This window comes from Piliocolobus tephrosceles, chromosome 9 (assembly GCF_002776525.5).
Source record: "Piliocolobus tephrosceles isolate RC106 chromosome 9, ASM277652v3, whole genome shotgun sequence".
NCBI lineage: Eukaryota > Metazoa > Chordata > Mammalia > Primates > Cercopithecidae > Piliocolobus > Piliocolobus tephrosceles.
This window is the reverse complement of record NC_045442.1, coordinates 2,677,014-2,697,283: the sequence shown is the minus strand read 5'-3', so window position 1 is coordinate 2,697,283 and position 20,270 is coordinate 2,677,014. Positions and strand designations below refer to the sequence as shown.

Here is a 20,270-nt window from a genome sequence, read left to right as displayed (position 1 = left end):
CAGTGTTTGTTGTAAGTGCAGTGCCTAGGGATGCACTGACTCTAGGTCCCTGGTTCTCAGATGTAGAGATGCCCAAGGTGCATCCCCATACTGGGAGCAGCCAGCACAGCACCCTGGAATGCCCCAAAGTGTGAGGAAACAGCTCCCAATTCCCAGCGAGGAGGAGTGGAGCTAATTAGGACTTGGTAAGAGATTACACCCAGGAGGAGGCCGAGCGATGGCAACTAACACGCCACCCATTTATATCCAGGCCACAAAGAGCCCAGCTCCTGAGCCCTGGGGAAATGCATGGAGCTGAACCAGAGCAGGTAGCTGGTAAATAAACGCAGTTCCCCCGGAGAAATCCACCCATCCACTCGTTACGGTTGGCTTCCACTAGACAGAGCCAGCTGTAACACGCAGAATTGATTTTATGTACCATTTTATGCCCATTCTAAGTAATATGCATGTGTTCCCCTCCTTTAATCACATTTTATAATTTCTGGATACCTGCCATATTCCCTCTTCTCTCTAACTGTCCTCATATCCCAGAGGATACAGTTAGTGCATCAGCGTTATTTAAGTCTGGTTCAGTACATCCACACCAAGCAGCCGCAGTATCTGAAGACCTGGGTTTCACTGAACAAACACTGAGGCTGTTGCTTTGTTATATGAAAGGATTTCCACACTCATCCTGCAAATAGCAGGACCCCAAGCTTCAAAATCAGCTGGCTGGTGGGGAGGGAATGTATCCCTCCCAGTCCTGCACTGCACAAAGGCTCTCCCTGGATCCCTGTCTCTATCCGTCTTTCACCCCTGAGTGCCCTGTTCCAGGAGCATCCTGGGGGAGGGAGCCACACACTCCCTACAGCCGGGCCCCCGGGGCTGAGCTCTCGGAATGAAAGGGCTGTGCCCAGTGCCCTTTGCCGTCTTCTCTCCCTCTCCTAGTCCCTCCCCACGTTTTCTGGGGTTTTGTATCTGGAAAGGGCCTGACCTGGGCAGGACTGAGTGGCCCAGGCCCATCCACCTGGCAGCTGCATGAGGAACTAGGGCTTATAAGGACTTCAGGAGGAGCGTGTGGAGACCTCCCACCCGCCTTTCTTCCCTCCTGAGTAGGTTCTCCAGCCCAGCCGTGTCTGGTCGTGGCCTCTCCGCTTCAAGCCGTGGGACGTCTTGCTATCCTTTCTCAAAAGTCGATCCGGCTAGTGACGTTCTAGACAGAAGGTGCTCCAGGCGCTGGTGCCTGCTGCACGGTGAGTCCAGGAGCCTGGGGACATGACCTCATCCTCCCAAGAGCACAGGCTTCCCTACTTCCTCCTTTGAGGTAAAAAGACACCAGGAAATAGAGCCAGGGAGAGACTGGAAGTGAGACGGCGGACAAGCTGGGTGAGGACATCTCTGCACTGCACCAACAATGGAGGCTTCTTGGCTGAAAACAAAATTCCCCTTGCCCTGGGCTTAGGTGTCTGTGCTCCTAAAGGCATCACTGTTAACTTCTTGGCATAACTCTTAAAAGATTTTACCAATCCATCTTTAGTTATTTCACAAAAATGGATTTTGTCATTGTTAAATAATGAGCCGCAGGGAAAGACCATTCCATAGTCATGTTGAGCCGAGGCCACTCGGGGCCCTGCCAGCTCTGTCCAGCCTTGCAGCATAGATGCAAGCCCCCGGAGTCTTGCCAGGAGGGCAGCCTCTGGCCCAGACCGCCTCTGAGGACACAGGTTTCCGCCGAGAGCTGGGCTCTACCCAGGCTGGGGGCTGCCAAGAGAGCCTGTCTTTATGGAGTTGGAAAGGGGTGTCACCCTGCTCTTGCACCCAGCAGAGTCCCAGCTTTCTTTAAACCCAGGGACTCATCCGATTTCTGATCTCCCCACCAGTCGCCAGTCGAAGATGGATAGAACTGCTACCTGTCCCATAGAGGCAGGGGGCTGACAGCACGTCCGGGAGTCGGTGGCTGCCTGGGGATGAAAGCAAGGTAGCCTGAGGACCAGTGAAAATCAGCCCAGGGGGAACTGGAGGTGGCACTGCCCACGGCCCACCCCCCACTCCACGAGCTGCTCCCTCCAGATCGCTCAAATGTGAGCTAAATGGCAGCTTCCCCGCCAACTCCTCCTCCCTCACTAAACCACACTGACATTTACTTCAACATTAGAGTCCCCTCCTCGACAAGTGACACCTCCTGTCCCTTCTCTGACATAATAAAAGACTCAATTATGCAAAAGGGCCAAAGTGACATTTGGTTTCTCTTAAGTACTACTTAGTCAAGGAAGACCGATGCGATGTCCCTCAGCCTAGCAAGTGCAACCGCAAGTCAGGGGACGGTGCACGGGAGAAACTGACATAGTTTGATGTGACCGAGCCCCGAATCTCTCTTTATCACCATAATTTCTAATCACCTTTTTCTTCTTGAACATCATCCAAATGTATGATGTCTTGGGAAACTTTTCCTTTCTTTTTAGAAAAGTTCTACCAACTTCATCTCAGAACATGATTTTGATACTAGTTTTTCAAAAGTCAAACATGCTCAATATCTGTATTTAGAAAATCCAGAGAAACAATTTTTAAATGTCATGCCCAATAAATAATTATGAACTAATACAAAAAGATGTTACCCACAGGTACTGAAATACAAAATGAAGTCAGAATTAAGGACAAGTTATTAACGTAAAATCAGGAGAACCAAAGCGTATCCCTAGGATTTGAAAATACAAAACAGCCCTTTGAAAGATGCTCACACCTACAACAGCTCACAAATCACATTTCTAGGATGGTGTCTGCCCGCAGCGCTTACCTCTCCAAGTCAGAAATGCAGAATCAGCTGCAGGCTTTTGGTCTAGACACATTTACTAACATCAGAGAAATGCACCATACTCACTTTGATAATGTGCCCCATACTTCTTACCTTTCAATGACTTTTGCCTCTTAGGATAAAACATGAATCAGCTTTGCTAGAAAGTGGCGCCTTCTGACACTGTCAGCTTCCTAAAGTGCACTTTCATATCTTTCCAAGCCATCTTAGAAAGAACTTTGATCTGTGCTATTAATAGACCATGACATAAGACCTGCAGTGTAGCAATCTGAATTTTTTAGGAAATAATATAATGTTAAAACCAATATTTAATATATAGTTTTTAATTTCACAAAAAATAGCTACTTGTAAATCTATAGTCTTTTAAATAATTTTAAGATGCTGATTAATCATAGTTTTTGACATTTATTGTCATTTAACCCAAAAGCTATGGATTTTACACTTTGTCGAGCAATTACTGTTGAAATTTTCCCATGTCATCCCCAACTCTCCAAAAACCTTTTTATTGCCAGTAAGTGGGAGTGGTTTAATTCCCTCAAAATTACTATTTGTGTCTAAAGCCAAATTGCAAAAAAAGAAGATACAGAAATTCCTAAGGAGACTAAAATCATGCTATTCTACTGTTAACATGCCTGAACGTTTAAAGAAGAAGATTTGAAAAAAAAGTAATTCAAGTTCCATTGAAAGTATTACCATGATACCTTCTCTAGAGGAGGATGGGATTTCACCTTGTATGAAAGTAAACGCACTGTCTTCATTTCCTTCATCCTCCTTAAAGTACCATGCCGGGGACATGGTATCCTTAAAACTACGCAGCAGGAGAATGCGGAATAGGTTTTCACATAGCAGAGTTGGCTACAGAAGTTACTATGAACTTCGACACCAGTTTTAATGGTTAAACTGGCCCAGGCCATTAGACAAGAGTGGGTAGATGGCCCTTCATTTTTATTCCCGTCAGGGTGTTAATTTTCCATTTCTCAAGTGCTTAGCATTACATGAATGCTTTCACGGAGGCCCTGCATCTGGCCACCTCTCAGCAGCGAGAACAGCAGAGAGACTCCCACATGGTTAAGAATAGCTAAGGATGCTGCCCGTCTGCTGCTGGCATTCCGTATGGATTCACTGAGCTCTAGCAGGGAGCACCAGCTCCTGTAGGGAACTGGAGAAACATCACCCTTCTGCTCTCATCACTTTTAAACCAGTTTCTACCACCTCATTGCTTTCTAAGATGCTTTCCCAAGAGCAGACGCAAATGAGAAAAATGCTGGAGGAGTTTCACCTTTGAAAGTGAGTTTCTTCCCTATAACTGCACACAGGAGATGGAGGGTCTTATTCACTCTGCTGTCTTCTCAAACACTCCATTTCTCAGCCCCAGTTTTATTCAAAATGTATTGAATAACTACATGAAAAAGTTAACCAAGAGTAAGACTAATCTGATTTTTGTTGCAGATGTGTTGAGTGGATTCCAAAACTCCTTACCTCCTTATCATCCCAATTCCAGCTGCCCCCAGATGGCTCTGTGATATGCAAGAGGAACTCTTTCTGAGAACACTTTAGCCCAGCCTGCTTGGCTGGTCCACCTATGTAGAACCTTCTAGTAGCCAGGTTTCCTTAGGGGAAGGTTGAGGTCTATACTTACGTAGACAGCGGAGCTAATTCTGGGATCTGGCCTGAGCTGGCAGCCTGGACCACCACCCCTGCCTGGCTGAAGGTGGCCTGGTCTCTGCCAAGCGGACCATTGCAAAGAGGATGTGCGGTCATGGGACAGACAGAAGGAGATTCCCTGAGACGTGGGCAGCAAGCTCTGGGTTTGGCCATGAGAGAGAGGAGAGTCATCTGGAGCCATCAGAACTTCCTCCGCTGCCGTGCCTGCTAACCCTCCCACCAGTTCAACTGACAGTGTCGGTGGGGTCCCCCAGGTGACCCTGAACTGGCCTTCTAAGACCTGACCCCTGCCCACCATCCTTCCCACCTACTTCCACTGCAGCCCCGAATCCCAAGCACAAGACCTTTTCCTGCTTTACACTCGGCCAAGATGACCTTCTGTGGGACAGGCAGGTTCTCGCTCGCGGTTGGGGGCCTCAGCAAGAAAAGGGGCAGTGCGTCCTGGGGAGAGGGCTCCTTTCTGTCAGCTCAGGGCAAACAGGCAAACCACGCTGTGCCCTGCCAGCCATGTGCCAGAGCCTTACAGAGCACTGTGGGCTTGACCTCTCCGTCGAAGCATTCCACAGCTGAGATGAAGACCAAGGAGCTCATCTATCTGAGCAGGGACGGGCTGTTGTGCTTCCGGCAGAAGCTGTCACTGGGGCCCCTCCCCAGTGCCTCCTTAGTCCTGGGGGCTCTGCCAAGCTCCTGCTGAGACCCCCGTGGTCTTCTTAGAAAGTTCAAGGCGGCCACAGTGTCTGAGACATTCTCTGTCTGGGTGAAGACACCCTTTCTAAGCATGGGTTGTTTCAAATGGGTGAGGGAAAATGAGACAGATGACAGAGCCCCACTCCTGTCCCTGGAGCTCTTAGTGTGTCTCCGTGAGACCCTGGCTGACTCAGGGGAAAGGCTGACTACTAGCAAAGCTCTACAAGCGAGACAGCAGCAGATAATTCAGCTAATCAAGTGAAATAGGCATAGACCCACCCCCCAACCCCACGCCACAGCGGAGAGAGCTTTTCCTAGGTGCAGGTTGCAGTGTGAGGAGAGAGTGCTGCTCCCAGGCCTGTGTGCATCATGCTCACGAGTGAGGATGTCACATCACGAGGCACACAAAACCCTCCTTGACAGAGCACACGCCCACGGGAGAAGTTGAGATCTGGAGTGACCCCCTCACTCTGCAATGTCGAGGGTGCCTCCACTTTTAAGGATACGTGCGAACCCACCCTCTGAGGTCTGGTGACGGTCCGCCAAAACATCCTCATTCCAACAGCTGCTCCAACAAGCCTAGGCTCTCTCTCCATTCAGGTGGGGCTGAGGTTAGACTTAACACGAAACGAGACATGCAGTGAAGCATCAGCCACCTCTCCATGCCTCTATGATACTGCACAGGTCCCAGCAGGCAAAGCCTAGATCTGATTCAAGCAGTGTGCTCCTAGCATGAAGCTTCTCCATCCACTTGCAGATGTTAGTTCCTCTTGTAACACAGGAGGCGCCCCTGGGGCTCCCTGGACATTTTCCTCTTGCCCTCATGCTTTCCAGTTAAAGATGACACGGCCAGGAACCCACACTGCACCTCCGCCGTAGTGGCACCAGTCACTGTGCAGACCAGGAAGGCCTGTAGGTCCTGTGGGACTTTGGCTGTCCTTCCTTTGTGATCCCAGGCCCAAGTCCTCACCCACCTCTCCTCAAGCCCATGGCCCTACACCCTGCCACTCCCTCTGACCGCAGCTGCCCTTACCTCCCATCCCCAGCACCCCCCATTCATTCCCTCATCTGCAAGTACCCCGGGCTTAGCTGCTCCACGCTCAGAAACTCACAAGGACCCGCTAAGTCCTCGTCCTGCGTGGGGTCCACCCTCCCATGTTCTGCTCCTGTGCCGAACCTCTACTGCCGCAGGGTGTGCTTTCAGGTGTGATCACACAGCAACCAACAGACTCCCTCACCTATCCACGATTCATCGGCAAAGACCCATGACTGGGAGGGGAGTGCAGCAGCCAGGGAACTGTTTTGATTCGCTGGATCCCATGAAGCCTTGCTCATGATAACACAATATCGCTGGAGAAGAAAGCCGCAGCTTTCACAGTGAGAAGGTTCTAGTGCTCAAGGTCAAGTCTTCTGGATCCCTGCAACCCCCCAGGGGAGCCTGGCGGAAGCTGTGTGAGGAGTCCACAGGGTCTTGGGGAACGTTTCCCAGTCCCTCAGTGCAATGTGCGGCTGTGTGCCTGCCTTGGAGACATCGGAGAGTTTGCTTGTAGAAGCTCCCAAACAGTTTGCGGCATCGTCAAATGGACATGCAGTCATGTGCCACATAGTGACATTTCTCTCAGCCACGAACCGACCGCACATACCATGGTGGTCCCGTCCGATTATAATACCGAATTTTACCATACCCTCTCTACGTCTGGATGTGTTTAGACACACACATCCCCATCACCGTGTCACAACTGCCTCCCTGCAGTCAGCACCACGCGGTCCGCAGCCTGGGAGCCACGGACTACGCCATGCAGCCTGGGCGTGCGGGAGGCCGTGCCACCAGGCCCGTGTGAGCGTACCCTGTGATGTGCACAAAAGGATGTCAGATGCCGCTGCCCGAGAATGCGTTTCCAGAATATACCCCTGTCGCTAAGCAGCACAGGGATGTATATGGTCTTTGTTCCAGATTCCAGATTCCTGACACAGAGCCTCCCAAACTCAAAAATTTCCTGAGCAAGGACAAGTCCCTGACCATGCCTGAGGCTGCACAAAGGAAATGATTTCAGGACCCCTGAGTAGCTTCAGGGAGGGTGCTGTTCTCCAGAGACACCAGCTGCGTGACTGGAGGGTTGCCACTTTCAGCCCTGCCCAACCCTCTGAGTCCTCTCACTTGGCCGATGATTTCATCAGTCATGCCTATGTAGTTATATCTCTGCTAAAATTCTAAAACAATGAGGTTCCGAGCGCTTCCAGGCTGGTGAACACTGCGGCACTGGGAGGGTGGCTCGGGGGAGTCCCAGAAGCTCAGTCAGGTCCATACCTCACGCTGAGCACTGCTTCCACGGGCTGCTCCTGAATGGTGTCCTTGATAAGACAAATGTAATCCTGACTAAAGTGTTCCTGAGTTCTGCGAGCTGTCCTAGCAAATCACCACGGAAGTGGAGAGGAAGTCATGGGAAATCAAATCTGACCCAAATCTGTGGTCAGCGGGGCAGATGTATGGGCAGCTGGGGGACCCCATTTGCAGCCAATGCCTAAAGCAGGGCAGCCTGAGGGACTGAGCCCCAGCCTGTGGGGTTTGACACTAACTCCCACTAATTAGCATCAGAATTGAGTTAAATTGTAAGGGTTGGAGAATGGGTGGTTGGAAAACAGCATAATATTAGTACAAGGAGGCCTTACCCCGAGGCACTCCCAGGGTGCAGAGGAGCTTTAGCTACGAACGGAAGGCTGGAGGCGCTGGGTGCCTGCCACCGACACTGACCATGGCATACAAGGCGGGCGTGCCAGTTTGTCCAGATTGGAGCCAAGCTCACCCTAAAAATCAGAGGGTCAGGGGACAGCACAGCAGGCCCGGTCATCGGGGACATGCTTTCTCACTATGCAAGGCTGGTGGGGCCCTGCACTCCTTAGCCGGCCGCTTTCTGTACCTGGCTGGCACAATGAGCTCACACAAGTGGTTGCTATTTCTGTTCTTTAAATTAGCTGTTCCTCCCAGCTGTATACTGCACTCTCATCTTCAGGCTTTAAACTTAATTTTTACTGTAATAACCTTTTATTCTGCTTCCAAATGACTCCATTATAAAAGGGCATTTTAAAAAACCAAAGACTGTGGCTCCCTCGTGGAGGGTGTCTGGAGTGTGGCATACTCCAGGAGCAGACAGCCACGCAGGGCGACAGAGAGAACAGGCACGTCTTTAATTAACAGCCATTCGGTTACGATTCTTCTTGGAGTGGAGGGAAAACAGATCTTGTGAAGCGTAAGGGCTACACTTTCTTCACCCACTGCCTTTCGCTGATAGACATGCAACAGCATTATCATTTTAATACATATGCACAAATAGATCAGAGCAGGATAGCTCATCACTTAAATGCTATGTTTTTCTTTCTGCAGAATGTGACCACAGTGCAGAATTATACCTGCCAGGAGCTGCAAGTTCATTTTTTTAAGGCACAGGATGCCTGAGAAACATGCAGTGTCTCTTTGGTGACATCGGGCAAATGCCAGGACCAGACAACGCCATTGCTAGTGGCTCTTGGGCTTTGGGGTGTCTTACCAGGGGGATCCGGGCACCGGGGTAGAGGCCACTGGCCTGTTGCCTCTGGCTGTGCTGTCCTCTCCTCCCCCCAGCATCGGTGGAGGTTCCTTTCAATAGAAAGAGACAGGAAAGTGACTTTTAATTTTAAACACTCATCTTCAATTACAAGCAAGGAAGGGAGAAATAAACAAATCTCCTACAGGCAGGCTGCTTACAGTAGCCCCAAGATAATGACCTCAGCACAGCAGTGCCTGGGCTGGGAGGTTCTGCCGGGAACACGGAATCAATGCAGAGCTGACGGGGTAGAATCACCCGGACAAAGGCAGCCCTCATTGTCCCAAGCTGTCTAAGCTGCCTGCTGTTCCAGAAGCAGAGATGGTCAGAGGCAGCCAAGAGAGGGCATCTGAGGTCTGATGATTTTGGGACAGAAAATCTCACTGGCTTCATCCCCAGAAATGAGCTGACCCGGCAGTGGGAGTCACTGTGCCATGAAAACAACAGCATTTAGTGGTAGAGAGCCTCAAAGCTGGGGCTGCCACATCCTGGTCCCGTTAAGGCAGGAGGAAGCGACAAACCCATATTCCTCAATAACGACTCTGCCACACAGCGTGTGGTTCCTTCCCAGGCTCCCGCCTTTCCTGACCATCCAGCTGGGGACAAGGCTCATAGGGGCTGTTTTGCATCCTGGGGATGATTCTGATTCTGATGCTCGGTTGGTCCACACTTCCATTAAGAAATAAGAATATTTGAAATTGAAACGCCGGGCACAGTGGCTCACACCTGTAATCCCAGCACTTTGGGAGGCCAAGGCGGGCGGATCATGAGGTCAGGAGATCCAGATCACCCTGACCAACATGGTAAAACCCCGTCTTTACTAAAAATACAAAAATTAGCTGGGTATGGTGTGCACACCTGTAGTCCCAGGTACTCGGAAGACTGAGGCAGGAGAATCGCTTGAACCTGGGAGGCGGAGGCTGCAGTGAGCTGAGATCGTGGCACTGCACTCCAGCCTGGATGACAGAGTGAGACTCTGTCTCAAAAAAGAAAAGAAAAGAAAAAAGAAAGAAAGAAAGAAAGAAGGAAAATTTATCACCTAGAATAAAATGAAGATTTATGCCCTAAAATTAAAAAGAGAGAAAAATAAGCTATGGTTGGGACACTTGATCAGTATTCACTAGGAATAAAATTTGGAGAAAAATAGAAGTTGCTTGAGATTTAAAAATATGGTCCATCATAACTCTAACATAAACAGAGGCCCACAATTCAGATGAATTCCTTTAGCCATATTGATGTATGACAGACAGCAGATCTTACTGGGCAGAAAGAACCAAATTCTTGCCAGTAGAACCATAGATGACAAAGAGAAATTAAAAAAACAAAAAATAAGGAGGTATCACCACAATCTTCGAAGGCTGTAAGAAAGAAATGAATTCCCATGAAGTATAATAAATTCTAGTGTGAGAAACTTTTTTCTTTTTTCCTCTTCCAGCTATTTCCATGGTTTTAATCTCAAACTTAGAATGCTCTGATAGATTGTGTTCTCTCTCTGGGAAAATTAGGTGGGATTAAAAGATACCAACACCTTATTCAAAGCAGCAATCTGGTTCTGAGCTGAGAATATCAGGTGCAATTGGAATACTCGATTCATTAAAAAAAATGGAAAATCATCCTAAAAGTTTAGAATCTCTGTTTCTACCGTTGTTGATGTTGGTACTTGATGAGGCCGTGGAGGTGGAAGATGATTAACCATTCGACCAACCAAAACTAAATGAAGTCAAGGCTCCAAAGTCCTCCTGGGGAGCTTCCAGTGCAACATCAGCCGTGCGCAGGAGGCTGGGGATGCTGTGGCAAAGCCCAGCACATGTGGGTCCCCGAGGGCTGCGCTGGGCCAGGGCCCATCTGCACTATGTCAGCTGCTTTCAAACAGAGTGCTTAGGAAGGAAAGTGCTAAATTACGGAGGCACAGAAACATAAGATTAGAACAAAAAGGAAAAGAATCTCGAGTGTCTACAAGAGACAATGGTGAGATACAGCCCAAACGGGTAAGTCTGTCTAATGTGACAGTTTGGTAGAACCATGGAAAACAGAGTGAAGTTGTGTCTTGGTGACCGAGTTATCCAGAGTGAGTGGCCCATGTTGAGAGATGCCAGCTCAGAAGGGAGGACAAGAAACACGGAGATTAAAGCGCTCAGCCAGAAGCATCTTGCACGGTCTCCAGAGTGAGGGTGAACCTGGGAAGGGCATCTTCTCGAACATCATGCAAGGGACTACCAGAAAGAAAGGAGTGGTCTGTTTCAGGTACTTCATCCTGGCATTTTGGTATTTTACACATGATTTGTAACGTATATTATAACATTATCCTTAAGTTTGTAAGTTTACGAATGAAATTTTTATAGATTTTCTAGTAGCAGGAAATACCTTTGTTTCTTGTGAGAAAATAAGGTCAGGATAACTAATTGGCATAATGGAGCATTCAGAAACACTTGTCTCAAAAAATATATATTAAGACTAGAGCTTATATTACCAATCCAATTAGAAAAACTAGGGGGGACTTTCATTATGAAGTTAATTGAACAATAGAAACTCAACAAGAAGTCTCTGAGTGGTAGATTACCTCAGCTAATTATTCAAGCAAATAGAGTAGGATGCAATTTGTGATGGGGACTAACATTTAAATTTGGCAAGGCTGGGGTTCTCTACTGCTAATTACCGAGGTCTTCTCCATGAGATGCATGCTGGTTATGATTTCCTGTTGGCAATAAAAACGGCTAATCATGGTATAAAACTCTTGTCCCACGCTGAAGTCATAAAAGTGAATTAGACTCGAAGAATTGCGTGATGGAGAAAGGAGTTATTTAAGGCACTAGAAAGGCTATCTGTATAATTAATATGTAATTCTGGCCTGGATGTTAATCTGGAAAAATCGGAAAAATCATACCTCAGAGGGCAAAAGTTTAATTTGCACTAACATTTGTGATCAATTTTCACCACTGAACACCCGCACCGATGATTGAGGAGGAGACGTGAACAACAGGGCGACCGCATCCTGGAAGAACTCAGAGGAGACACGGAAGCAAAACCAGGGAGAACAGAAAGCTTGCAGTGCAACCTCAGGCAGAGAAATACCTTGGAAAGGTGAAGTAAGAGAGAACATTGACAAGTAACTGAGTCCCACCAGTGTCTTCAGTGTATTTGACAGATGAGAGCAAATCAAGTGTGATTTGTGATTTTGAAATGCAGTAATAAAAGTGACTCCCTCGGGTTATTGAGAGGAAGGACCGTACTATTAAAAACACGAAACGCTTCAAATGCACTGTCCTGGTCAGTCTTTAAAATGCCATTTGGCAAACCAGTTAAGAGAAAGACCTGAAATTAGAATGAGAACGTTGGCTTTTCTTTCCTCTTGCCTAAGTGCTGTCTGAGTTTGACTAACTTGTGTGTCTTCTCTTCCTTCTGAAAATGGACAAAGTTCAAATGGAAGCCAAAGCCTTTCCCAACAGGGTCCCCCAGGGAGCTCCAGACCCAGATCTGGCAGGACCAGCAGGGGCTGCATCCCTGCTCTCCAGGCCTTACCTGGCCCCTTCAGTGCCAGGTCCTGCTGCTTCACACAGCAGATGTCAGTCATTTCACAAACACCATACAGCAAACAAGCGCGAGGGTGTCCTGGCCCTGGATCACCACACCCAGGGTTTTGTGTCTTTAACACACACACGAGCCCGGAAACTGACCTTGTCTTCTTTGTCCCCAACCCGGCTCTTCTTCTGGGCCTGCAGCATCAGGGCAGGTGGGCGGGCCACTCGGCCCCGCTCTGTCCTTGTATCTGTTGGGCCAAAGCAGCTGTCGTTAACATTCCATTTGTCACGGTAGTTTGGAAAACCTAAGCAATCAAAGACAAAATGTGGCCCTGAAGATTCGAATTGATCGGTAGACCCTGTGCATTCCACAGGAAAGTGACATTGCCCTATCCTTGGGTTGAAGTCTAGTGACAAAGTTCTCATCCCAAAGTGAGGATGCACCGGATGATGGGTTTGCAGGGGCCAGAGGCCTGGGCACACACATGCACCCCTGGACGCCCTGGCCCAACCTCCTGGCATCCCTCTCCTGTGCCTGTGTGTGCAGGCAGTGTTCACTCCATCCTGGACTCAGCCTCTTGGAGAAGGACAAGCAGGAAACAAGTCCAAAAGGGGGTGGCCCGAGACTTGGCTGTCGTCCACCTGGTGACAATCACCAGGGTGAGGCCATGACAACTCTCACCACTCCCAGTCCAGGGGGCCCAGGATGGGAGTGCTGTGCCCAGGCGTGTGAGTGTCTTGGGGCTGCTCTCTCACATTCTGGGGCCCCCAGTGCTCGGGGAAGTCAGCAGCCTCCTCCAGTGATGTCAACCTGCCCCCTGTGAACTGGGCTGCGTGGGTCACGGATGAATAGGACACAGGCCCTTCCCAAGAAGGACAAAGGGCCAGTGTAGGACAGAAGAACCAGCCTTGCTGAGGCTCTGCCAGCTGGTGGCCATGATGGGCTGCCCTTGGTCCTGGCCCTGCCAAGGGGACAGGAGGGGCTCTGTGCAGATCACACCACCGGTGACCACGGCTTACTGGCCACCATGGTGGGCCCTGGCTTTTCCAGGGGGCCAGATCCACAGCACTTTGAAAAGTACTTGTTTCAGGGGAGGAAGGGATTCTGCAAATTCCCAACAATTGTTCCATTTTTGTCTTATCCAAAAGTGTCTATCTGAGTCTCAAAAGTTTGTAAGCAGATTCAGGGTAAAACAGGAGAGCAAGGTTGAGCACTGTTTAATACCAAGAATAAAGAGAAGGACCCAACCCTCTAACCACACACCAACCTAAAACCATAGATAAGTTCTCAAAGGAAAGCCCTGGCCGGGTCTCATGGGTGTGCAGGGCAGGGCCCTTGGGAAGCAGAGATTTGTTTAGCTGGATCCAGAGCTCAAGGCTAGACAGTACAGTCAGGGAGTCCTGGGTATGTTCTTTCCTGGCAGAAGGGAGGATCGGGAATTAATGTAAATCACTTTATGCGTGTGTGCACACAACATACAGGCGCGTATATGCACACACACATAGAAAGGATGTCCCGTGGCCCCTTCAAACCACACGTCTGTGCTTGAAGGAAGTGAAAGGCAAGACTGGAGGTCCCACTGGCACACCCCACCTTCTAGCCTTTCTTCCTTGACCCCTGCAAACCGGGGCCCCTCTGCAGCTCCTGGAAGGAGAATTGCATAGCTCCGCGTGGGGCCGGCAGTCACGCCGTCCATGGGCATTGGCACCTGCCTGCCTCGCAGCTGCAGAGCCAGGTCGTCTGCAAGGCATCCCTCCCCAGAGCCCTTGGGAGGAAGCCCCTTATTAGTTAGGGTTGGGTCAGTTAGCAGATTTATTTCAGATGTGGGGCAGCAACACTGAGGCAGTCCAGATGTGGCCCAGAGGCCCCATCCCCAGAGGTGCTGAGTGTGGACGAGGCAGAAGCACAGCATTCTATCCCCGGCTCGCCTCCATCCAGTGAACGGGTGGAAGAACGCCCAGCCTGTCTACCACTGCCACTCTGCACCGGCCCTGGCCTGCAGGCTCTCCCCAGGGCTGGGTGGCTGTTCTGCCCTTAGTGCAGGCTGCTGGCAAACAGGCTGAGCAGGGATCCCTGAGGGCACCGGCCTCCTCCATCATTGCAACTCTACAATGGTGGCCACAGAGAGTCTACACTGCACACTTCTCCCTCACAAGAGGCCTGCCAAGGCCGACCACAGGACTCTCATACAGCCATGACCACCCCAAGAGACGCCCTCCGGCCCGGCAGCTCTGTGCGTGAGTCTATTTCAAGGTTGGCCTTGGGAAAGGGACTATCGGCTTTTCACTGAACCGGGTAACCAAGCCCGAGTCAAGAAAAGACTGCAGGGCAGTGGAAATATTTTATTGTCACTCAGGAAGAGAAGCAGAGTGTCTGAATTGCATTAAGATTTCCGGAACTCTGTAAGAATCACTCCCAGAGCCCATTCCTTGTCAAGGTGCCGTGGTCATCAAGCAGCCCGGACACTGGATCTCTGTCCTGATCCTGCAGGGCCGTCCTGTCCTCACCCATCTCCGCCTCCTCATCTACAAGAGGGTATTAGCAGGCCACTACCTCTCCGCCACAGAAAGGGGCTAGCAGATGGGGACACAGCCGCGCCCTGGGGAACCCTCGTTAAAAACCCGGGGCTCTGTCCTTCTGCCTCTATCCTGCAGCCGCCAGAAGCAGCCCCCTGATTGAGGGACAAGGGGGCACACAAGGGAAGCTGAGCCCACCCTTCCCCTGCCCTCACAGACCCAACACAAAGCAGGCCCAAGTGATGGGAAGAAGGAAGTTAAACCTGGTGATTGGATGACCCAGCACTCCACATATGTCACTACTGCACCCCACATATCTCACTACTGCACCCCATGTACCTCACTACTGCACCCCACATATCTCACTACTGCTCTCCACATATCTCACTACTGCTCTCCACATATCTCACTACTGCATCCCACATATCTCACTACTGCTCTGAGACCTATTTTTTGACTGGATATGAGTGGATGGCTTTTTACTACCTAAGAATGTGCCAAACATGAATTGTTTTAAATTTTACCTAAAGTACAGCAAAGAGCAAGTCCCAGGGAGGAAGTCTGGAGGGGTCGTGCATGGAAAGCTGAGCTTGTGTGTTAATTTTATGCCATACCCTCTATGTTTTCAACATGGCGGGTGCCTATAAAACACACAGCAATCACAGTAGCTGAAATGTGTGTCTGTATCTTCTATGAGCATGTAAATAAATACGCATTGTGAAAAACTGTGTTAAGAAAACGCAGCCCCCAAGGAGGGCGTAAGCCCGTAATACTGTCCTCAGATAGGGACAGCATTGCCTAGTTCATTCCCCATTACCTTGAGAAAACATATTAAGATATTTTTCGTATTGAAAACAGTTGATCTTTGTAAAAATCAGATCTTAAAGTCTGGCTTTTGAGATAAACAGATTTACATTGCTCCTCGTGAGTGCTTCTTAGAGAAGATATTGTTGATGATCATTTTAAAGCCCCTAATCACAGACACATACCCCCAGAATACCTGTGACAAATGTGTGTGCCTCTCCCTAAATACTGTTCTTAATAACCGGCACTCTTTAACAGTCATTGATTTTGCAGGTACCTTGGAGGTGCGTGGGTGGCACGAGGGGCTCACACACATAACTGGGTCTACGTCTCAGCCATTCCACCATGGAAGTGCTTACTCTACGGCTCTCCGGGGGCCACTTCCGGGGTCCACTCTGACATGCTTAAGTACTCTTTGCTTTGGGCCTCTCCACAAACTCTGATGATGTTGTCATAAAATCCTCCCTTGAGTGGCAGGGAGAACTAGTTTATGGAGGAAAATCAACAAGTTGTAAGACTATGGGCACTAAAGTACTTTGGGGAGCATGTCATACATTTCCTCCCTCCGAGAGAGGCATGGCGGTAATACCTTTCTGTGCAATGCCTCTATTGATCAAACCCAACTCTGAGATGTGAAGTGCTCCCCAGTGGCCTTCGATGTAATTTTCCTCCTGGCAGTGATGAGAGACAAAGAGAACTGGGAAGGTCGCATGGAAGTCTGGAAGGAAGCAAAAAAGGCTGTGCTAAAAACACCCACGTCAGTCAGCTGACAAGCATTTATTTACTGCTCTTATAGAATACAGCACAACACCCCTTGCTGGTAGGGAAGAAGTGAGAGGATGCACTGTGAGCAATTAGACACTCCTTTCTCTAAGGGCCGCAGGGACTGGTGAGGGCGTCCAGCAGAAAAGTATTCGACACCAGTCCCTTGAAATCAAATGGGGCAATGAAATATCTCTTTAAGAAAAGTGTGGAGGCCGGGCACTGTGGCTCACGCCTGTAATCCCAGCACCTTGGAAGGCCGAGGTGGATGGATCACAAGGTCAAGAGTTTAAGACCAGCCTGGCCAAGATGGTGAAACCCTGTCTCTAATAAAAATACAAAAATTAGCTGGGCGTGGTGGCAAGCACCTGTAATCCCAACTACTCAGGAGGCTGAAGCAGAGAATAAATTGAACCTGGGAGGCGAAGGTGACAGTGAGCTGAGATCGCCACTGCATTCCAGCCTGGGCGACAGAGCAAGACTCCATCTCAAACAAAAACAAAAACAAAAACAAAAAAACAAAAAAAAAAAAAAAAGAAAGAAAACTGTGGAAAGAAAAACTGTGTCCTATCTCCTGGGCAAGACTTAGCTTCAGAAACTCTTAGAGCTCAGCAATCAGTTCGCCATGTTTCCCTGAAAGAAGGGGGAGGTGGGTTTGCTTGTGCCTGACCCTGGGTCAGGGTCCTGGAAGCTTTTCTGCATTGCGCTTTTAAGTCATTAATCCAGGCCCAAGGCACCTGTTCTCCTTGACTGCCCGGAAGGTGAAGACCCAAAGGTATCATCATCACCCGGGGTGAGGGTCCTGGAAGCTTTTCCATATTGCGCTTTTAAGTCATTAATCCAAGCCCGAGGCACCTGTTCTCCTCAACTGCCCGGAAGGTGAAGACTCAAAGGTATCATCATCACCTGCGGTCAGGCTCAGCTCAAAGGTGGCACCAGGACGCAGGTCCAGTCGATGGCATGTCATGTAGTCATCACACACCCAAAGACCAGCAAATGCTTCTTACATTGAATGAAGAATCAGGAATTTATTTATTTATTTATTTATTTAGAGAAGGGGTCTCACTCTGCCATCAGGCTGGAGTGGCTTCACTGCAACCTTCAAGTGATTCTCCTGCCTCAGCCTCCCGAGTAGCTGAGATTACAGGCATGTGCCACCACAACTGGCTAGTTCTTGTGTTTTTAGTAGAGATGGGGTTTCACCATGTTGGCCAGGCTGGTCTCGAACTCCTGACCTCAGGTGATCCGCCCACCTCAGCCTCCCAAAGTGCTGGGATTACAGACGTGAGCCACTGCGCCCGGCCTGAATGATATTTTAATCTTGCCTACTGCCTCCCTGGAAGCACCCTTCTAAAATAATTTCCAAGATGCTGAGATAAAGTAGGCACAATAATCTCTTTTTACAACTAAGAAAAGCAGATTAGGTGAGCATTTTCTAGATTATAAAGTAACCCAGTAGGGAGGGCAGAAATTATTTATCAGTTTAACTGGTACTGAGCTCCTTTGAAGAATCTGATAATAAAATAAGGGGAAAATACAATTTATACTTCAGATAATAAAAATGACACGCTCAGGACCCGTTGTATATGGTCCTAAATGAGGCGTGGTGACTGCATTGATTTTCCGAGTTGGCCTCTTCAATGAGAATCAAAGCATCTAAGGGAACCCTGTCCCTGGGAAGGTGCCTGCATGCTGTCTTCATGCTGAGTGCCAGATTCACAAGAGCTGCCAGCCCTGGAGGAAGGCAGAAGGAGGAGAGACACAGATTTCAGGGGTTAAAAGACAAGAGAAGCCCAGGGGCCAGAGGGGCACTTGAATGGAAGGGGTGCCATGTCATGCAGGGAAGATTGGTGGCAGCTGGGAGCACAGAGGCACGGCCTGGAAGTGTCTTTTTAAATTCCCTTCTCCAGGGCCTGCCCCTCTAGACAGAACCTGGCACAGTGTCCTCCACATGATGTCAGGAAAGCCAAATCCCACTGGCGAGGAGCTGGTGAAAGGGGAGATTGTGCAGCTACCTGGTGCTCCCCGTGGTGGCTCAGGACTGGGAAGGAGGGAGGGGGTAGGGGAGCAAACCCCTCAAGAAGCCCCTCCCCCAGCAGGGCTTTTGACTGCCACAGGAGGGGCTGCAGTCGGAGTGGCAGGTACCCCCTAGGTTTCTGGAAGAGCCAGGGTTCTCTGGTCCAGTCCCACATCTCAGCAGGGGATGTACAAGTGGTGGCCTCGGTGTCTGCTGCACAGACCTGCTCACCTGCCCGGAATATAAGGCCACAGTCAGATGTCTGCTGCCGCCTCAGGAGGACAGCACTGGAGGCTGCTGGCACTGGGGTAGGAGGGCGGGGGCACCTCTGACAGAGCACCAGAGCCCAGCACACAGGACGAGCCCAGCATGAAGCCCAGCCATACAGGCTGAAACCCCACAGTGGGGCCGTTTCCCTGGGAGCCTCCTTGAAGCTGGCGCAGGTCTTCCCGGGTCCTGCTCGGTAGGCCAGGAGGATGCCAGCTGGCTGGGCTGCTGTGCAGTTGGAGAGACTCAGGTCAGCCAGGGCTCCAGAGATCCCCCGGTGGGGGCTGGGCTATGAGCAGGGCCCAAGGCTGCAGCTCCGCCCGCCTCTCCCTCTCACCCGCCTGTCCCCCAGCAAAGGCTGGCTCCTGAGATCCCAGAGCACCTCACTGAACTCCACTGTAAATGGAGATAATTTTCATACAAACAGCAAATCATTTCTGAGTCCTCCTAAATTTTTCATAGGTAGTGATTTCACAGAGTTGACAAGCTGCAGAGAATTAATTTTCCATCCATTTTTAACATCCTGAACTTCCCTTTTCAAGAACAAAGGGTTGTAAAATGCTCAGATCAGAGTACCAGAGCGTGGCTTCCTCCACAAGAAGGGGTCTCAGTACTGAGAGGCAACTCCACCTTTTAACAGGACTCAGCCCTACCATGAGAATTTGCCTCATCATGGGACTCCACCCCTGCAACCTGAATCCATCCTGGAACCTGAACCCACCCCTCTAAAAGGACCCCACCCCTGCCACCTAAACCCCCCCCCCCAACTGAACCCCCCCCCCCCCACCCCACCCCCCCCCCCTAATAGGACCCACCCCTGTCATTGGTCTCTGTCCTTCATAACCAGCCAGACTCCAGACTTTCTCTGTGGGTTCTGTCTGAGAGCAGATCTGTTCGACCAGCAAGAGAGCATCTGGTGTCACCACTAGACAGAATGGCCTGGGGAGGTGGTGGGACATTTTCACCAGCGTGATCCAGGGCCTGGGGCACTCTGCTTCTCTGATGAAGGCAGGCTTCCGACAAAGAGGCCAACTCCAGGTTGCAGATGCAGGAAGTGCTGCACCAGTAGAGTGAGCTTTGGGATCTGAGCGTAACAGGAGTGGAGATGAGGACACCAGCACGCTGATTGTCAGCGGAAGGCAGCAAGGAGAGCCCAGTGCCTGCCTCGCCTGGTGCAGCATGCCTGCACGGAGGCATGCCTGTAGGGAGGCATGTCAGGGCCTGTGGGGAAAACCAGCTTCAATGCGCTGTCCCTCCAAGAGGGCTACTCCCAAGTCACCAGGGCACTGCAGCCCACCCCAGGGGCAGGCTTGTCCCGCTGGGTCCAGAGGAAACTGATGCCTGAGCACCAGCTGTGCCCAGGGAGGGAGCCACAGAGCCAGCTCCCTGCCCACCTCTGACCTCAATACAGGTGTGTTTAATGAGTAAATGAATGAGTTTTCATTTACTCATTCTGGATTAATGGTGTGTTCCACCATCCAACTGATGGTGAGTTCCATGCAATTCACAAATTACGCTCAAAGTTCTCATCTTTATCCAAAAGTAGGGATGTTAAAAGCAAAAGAGACATATTAAACCAGACAATTTGTATAAGAAATGAAATAAAAATTCCAAGCACTCTTGTGTCAGGTACATAGTGAGCCAAGTAGGACTTTACCCCA

General features: G+C 49.9%; 1 protein-coding gene across 1 annotated transcript in view; it reads right to left on the bottom strand.

The window, feature by feature from the left end:
• TCERG1L (transcription elongation regulator 1 like) overlaps positions 1-20,270 on the bottom strand; it is a 211,318-nt gene that overhangs the window by 57,167 nt on the left and 133,881 nt on the right. Inside the window, exons 5-6 of the mRNA XM_023185819.2 lie at positions 12,399-12,490; positions 8,689-8,777 (exon numbers count right to left, since the gene is read on the bottom strand). Of these exons, the coding sequence (XP_023041587.1) occupies positions 8,689-8,777; positions 12,399-12,490 (181 nt within the window). The remainder of the gene's footprint in view (positions 1-8,688; positions 8,778-12,398; positions 12,491-20,270) is intronic.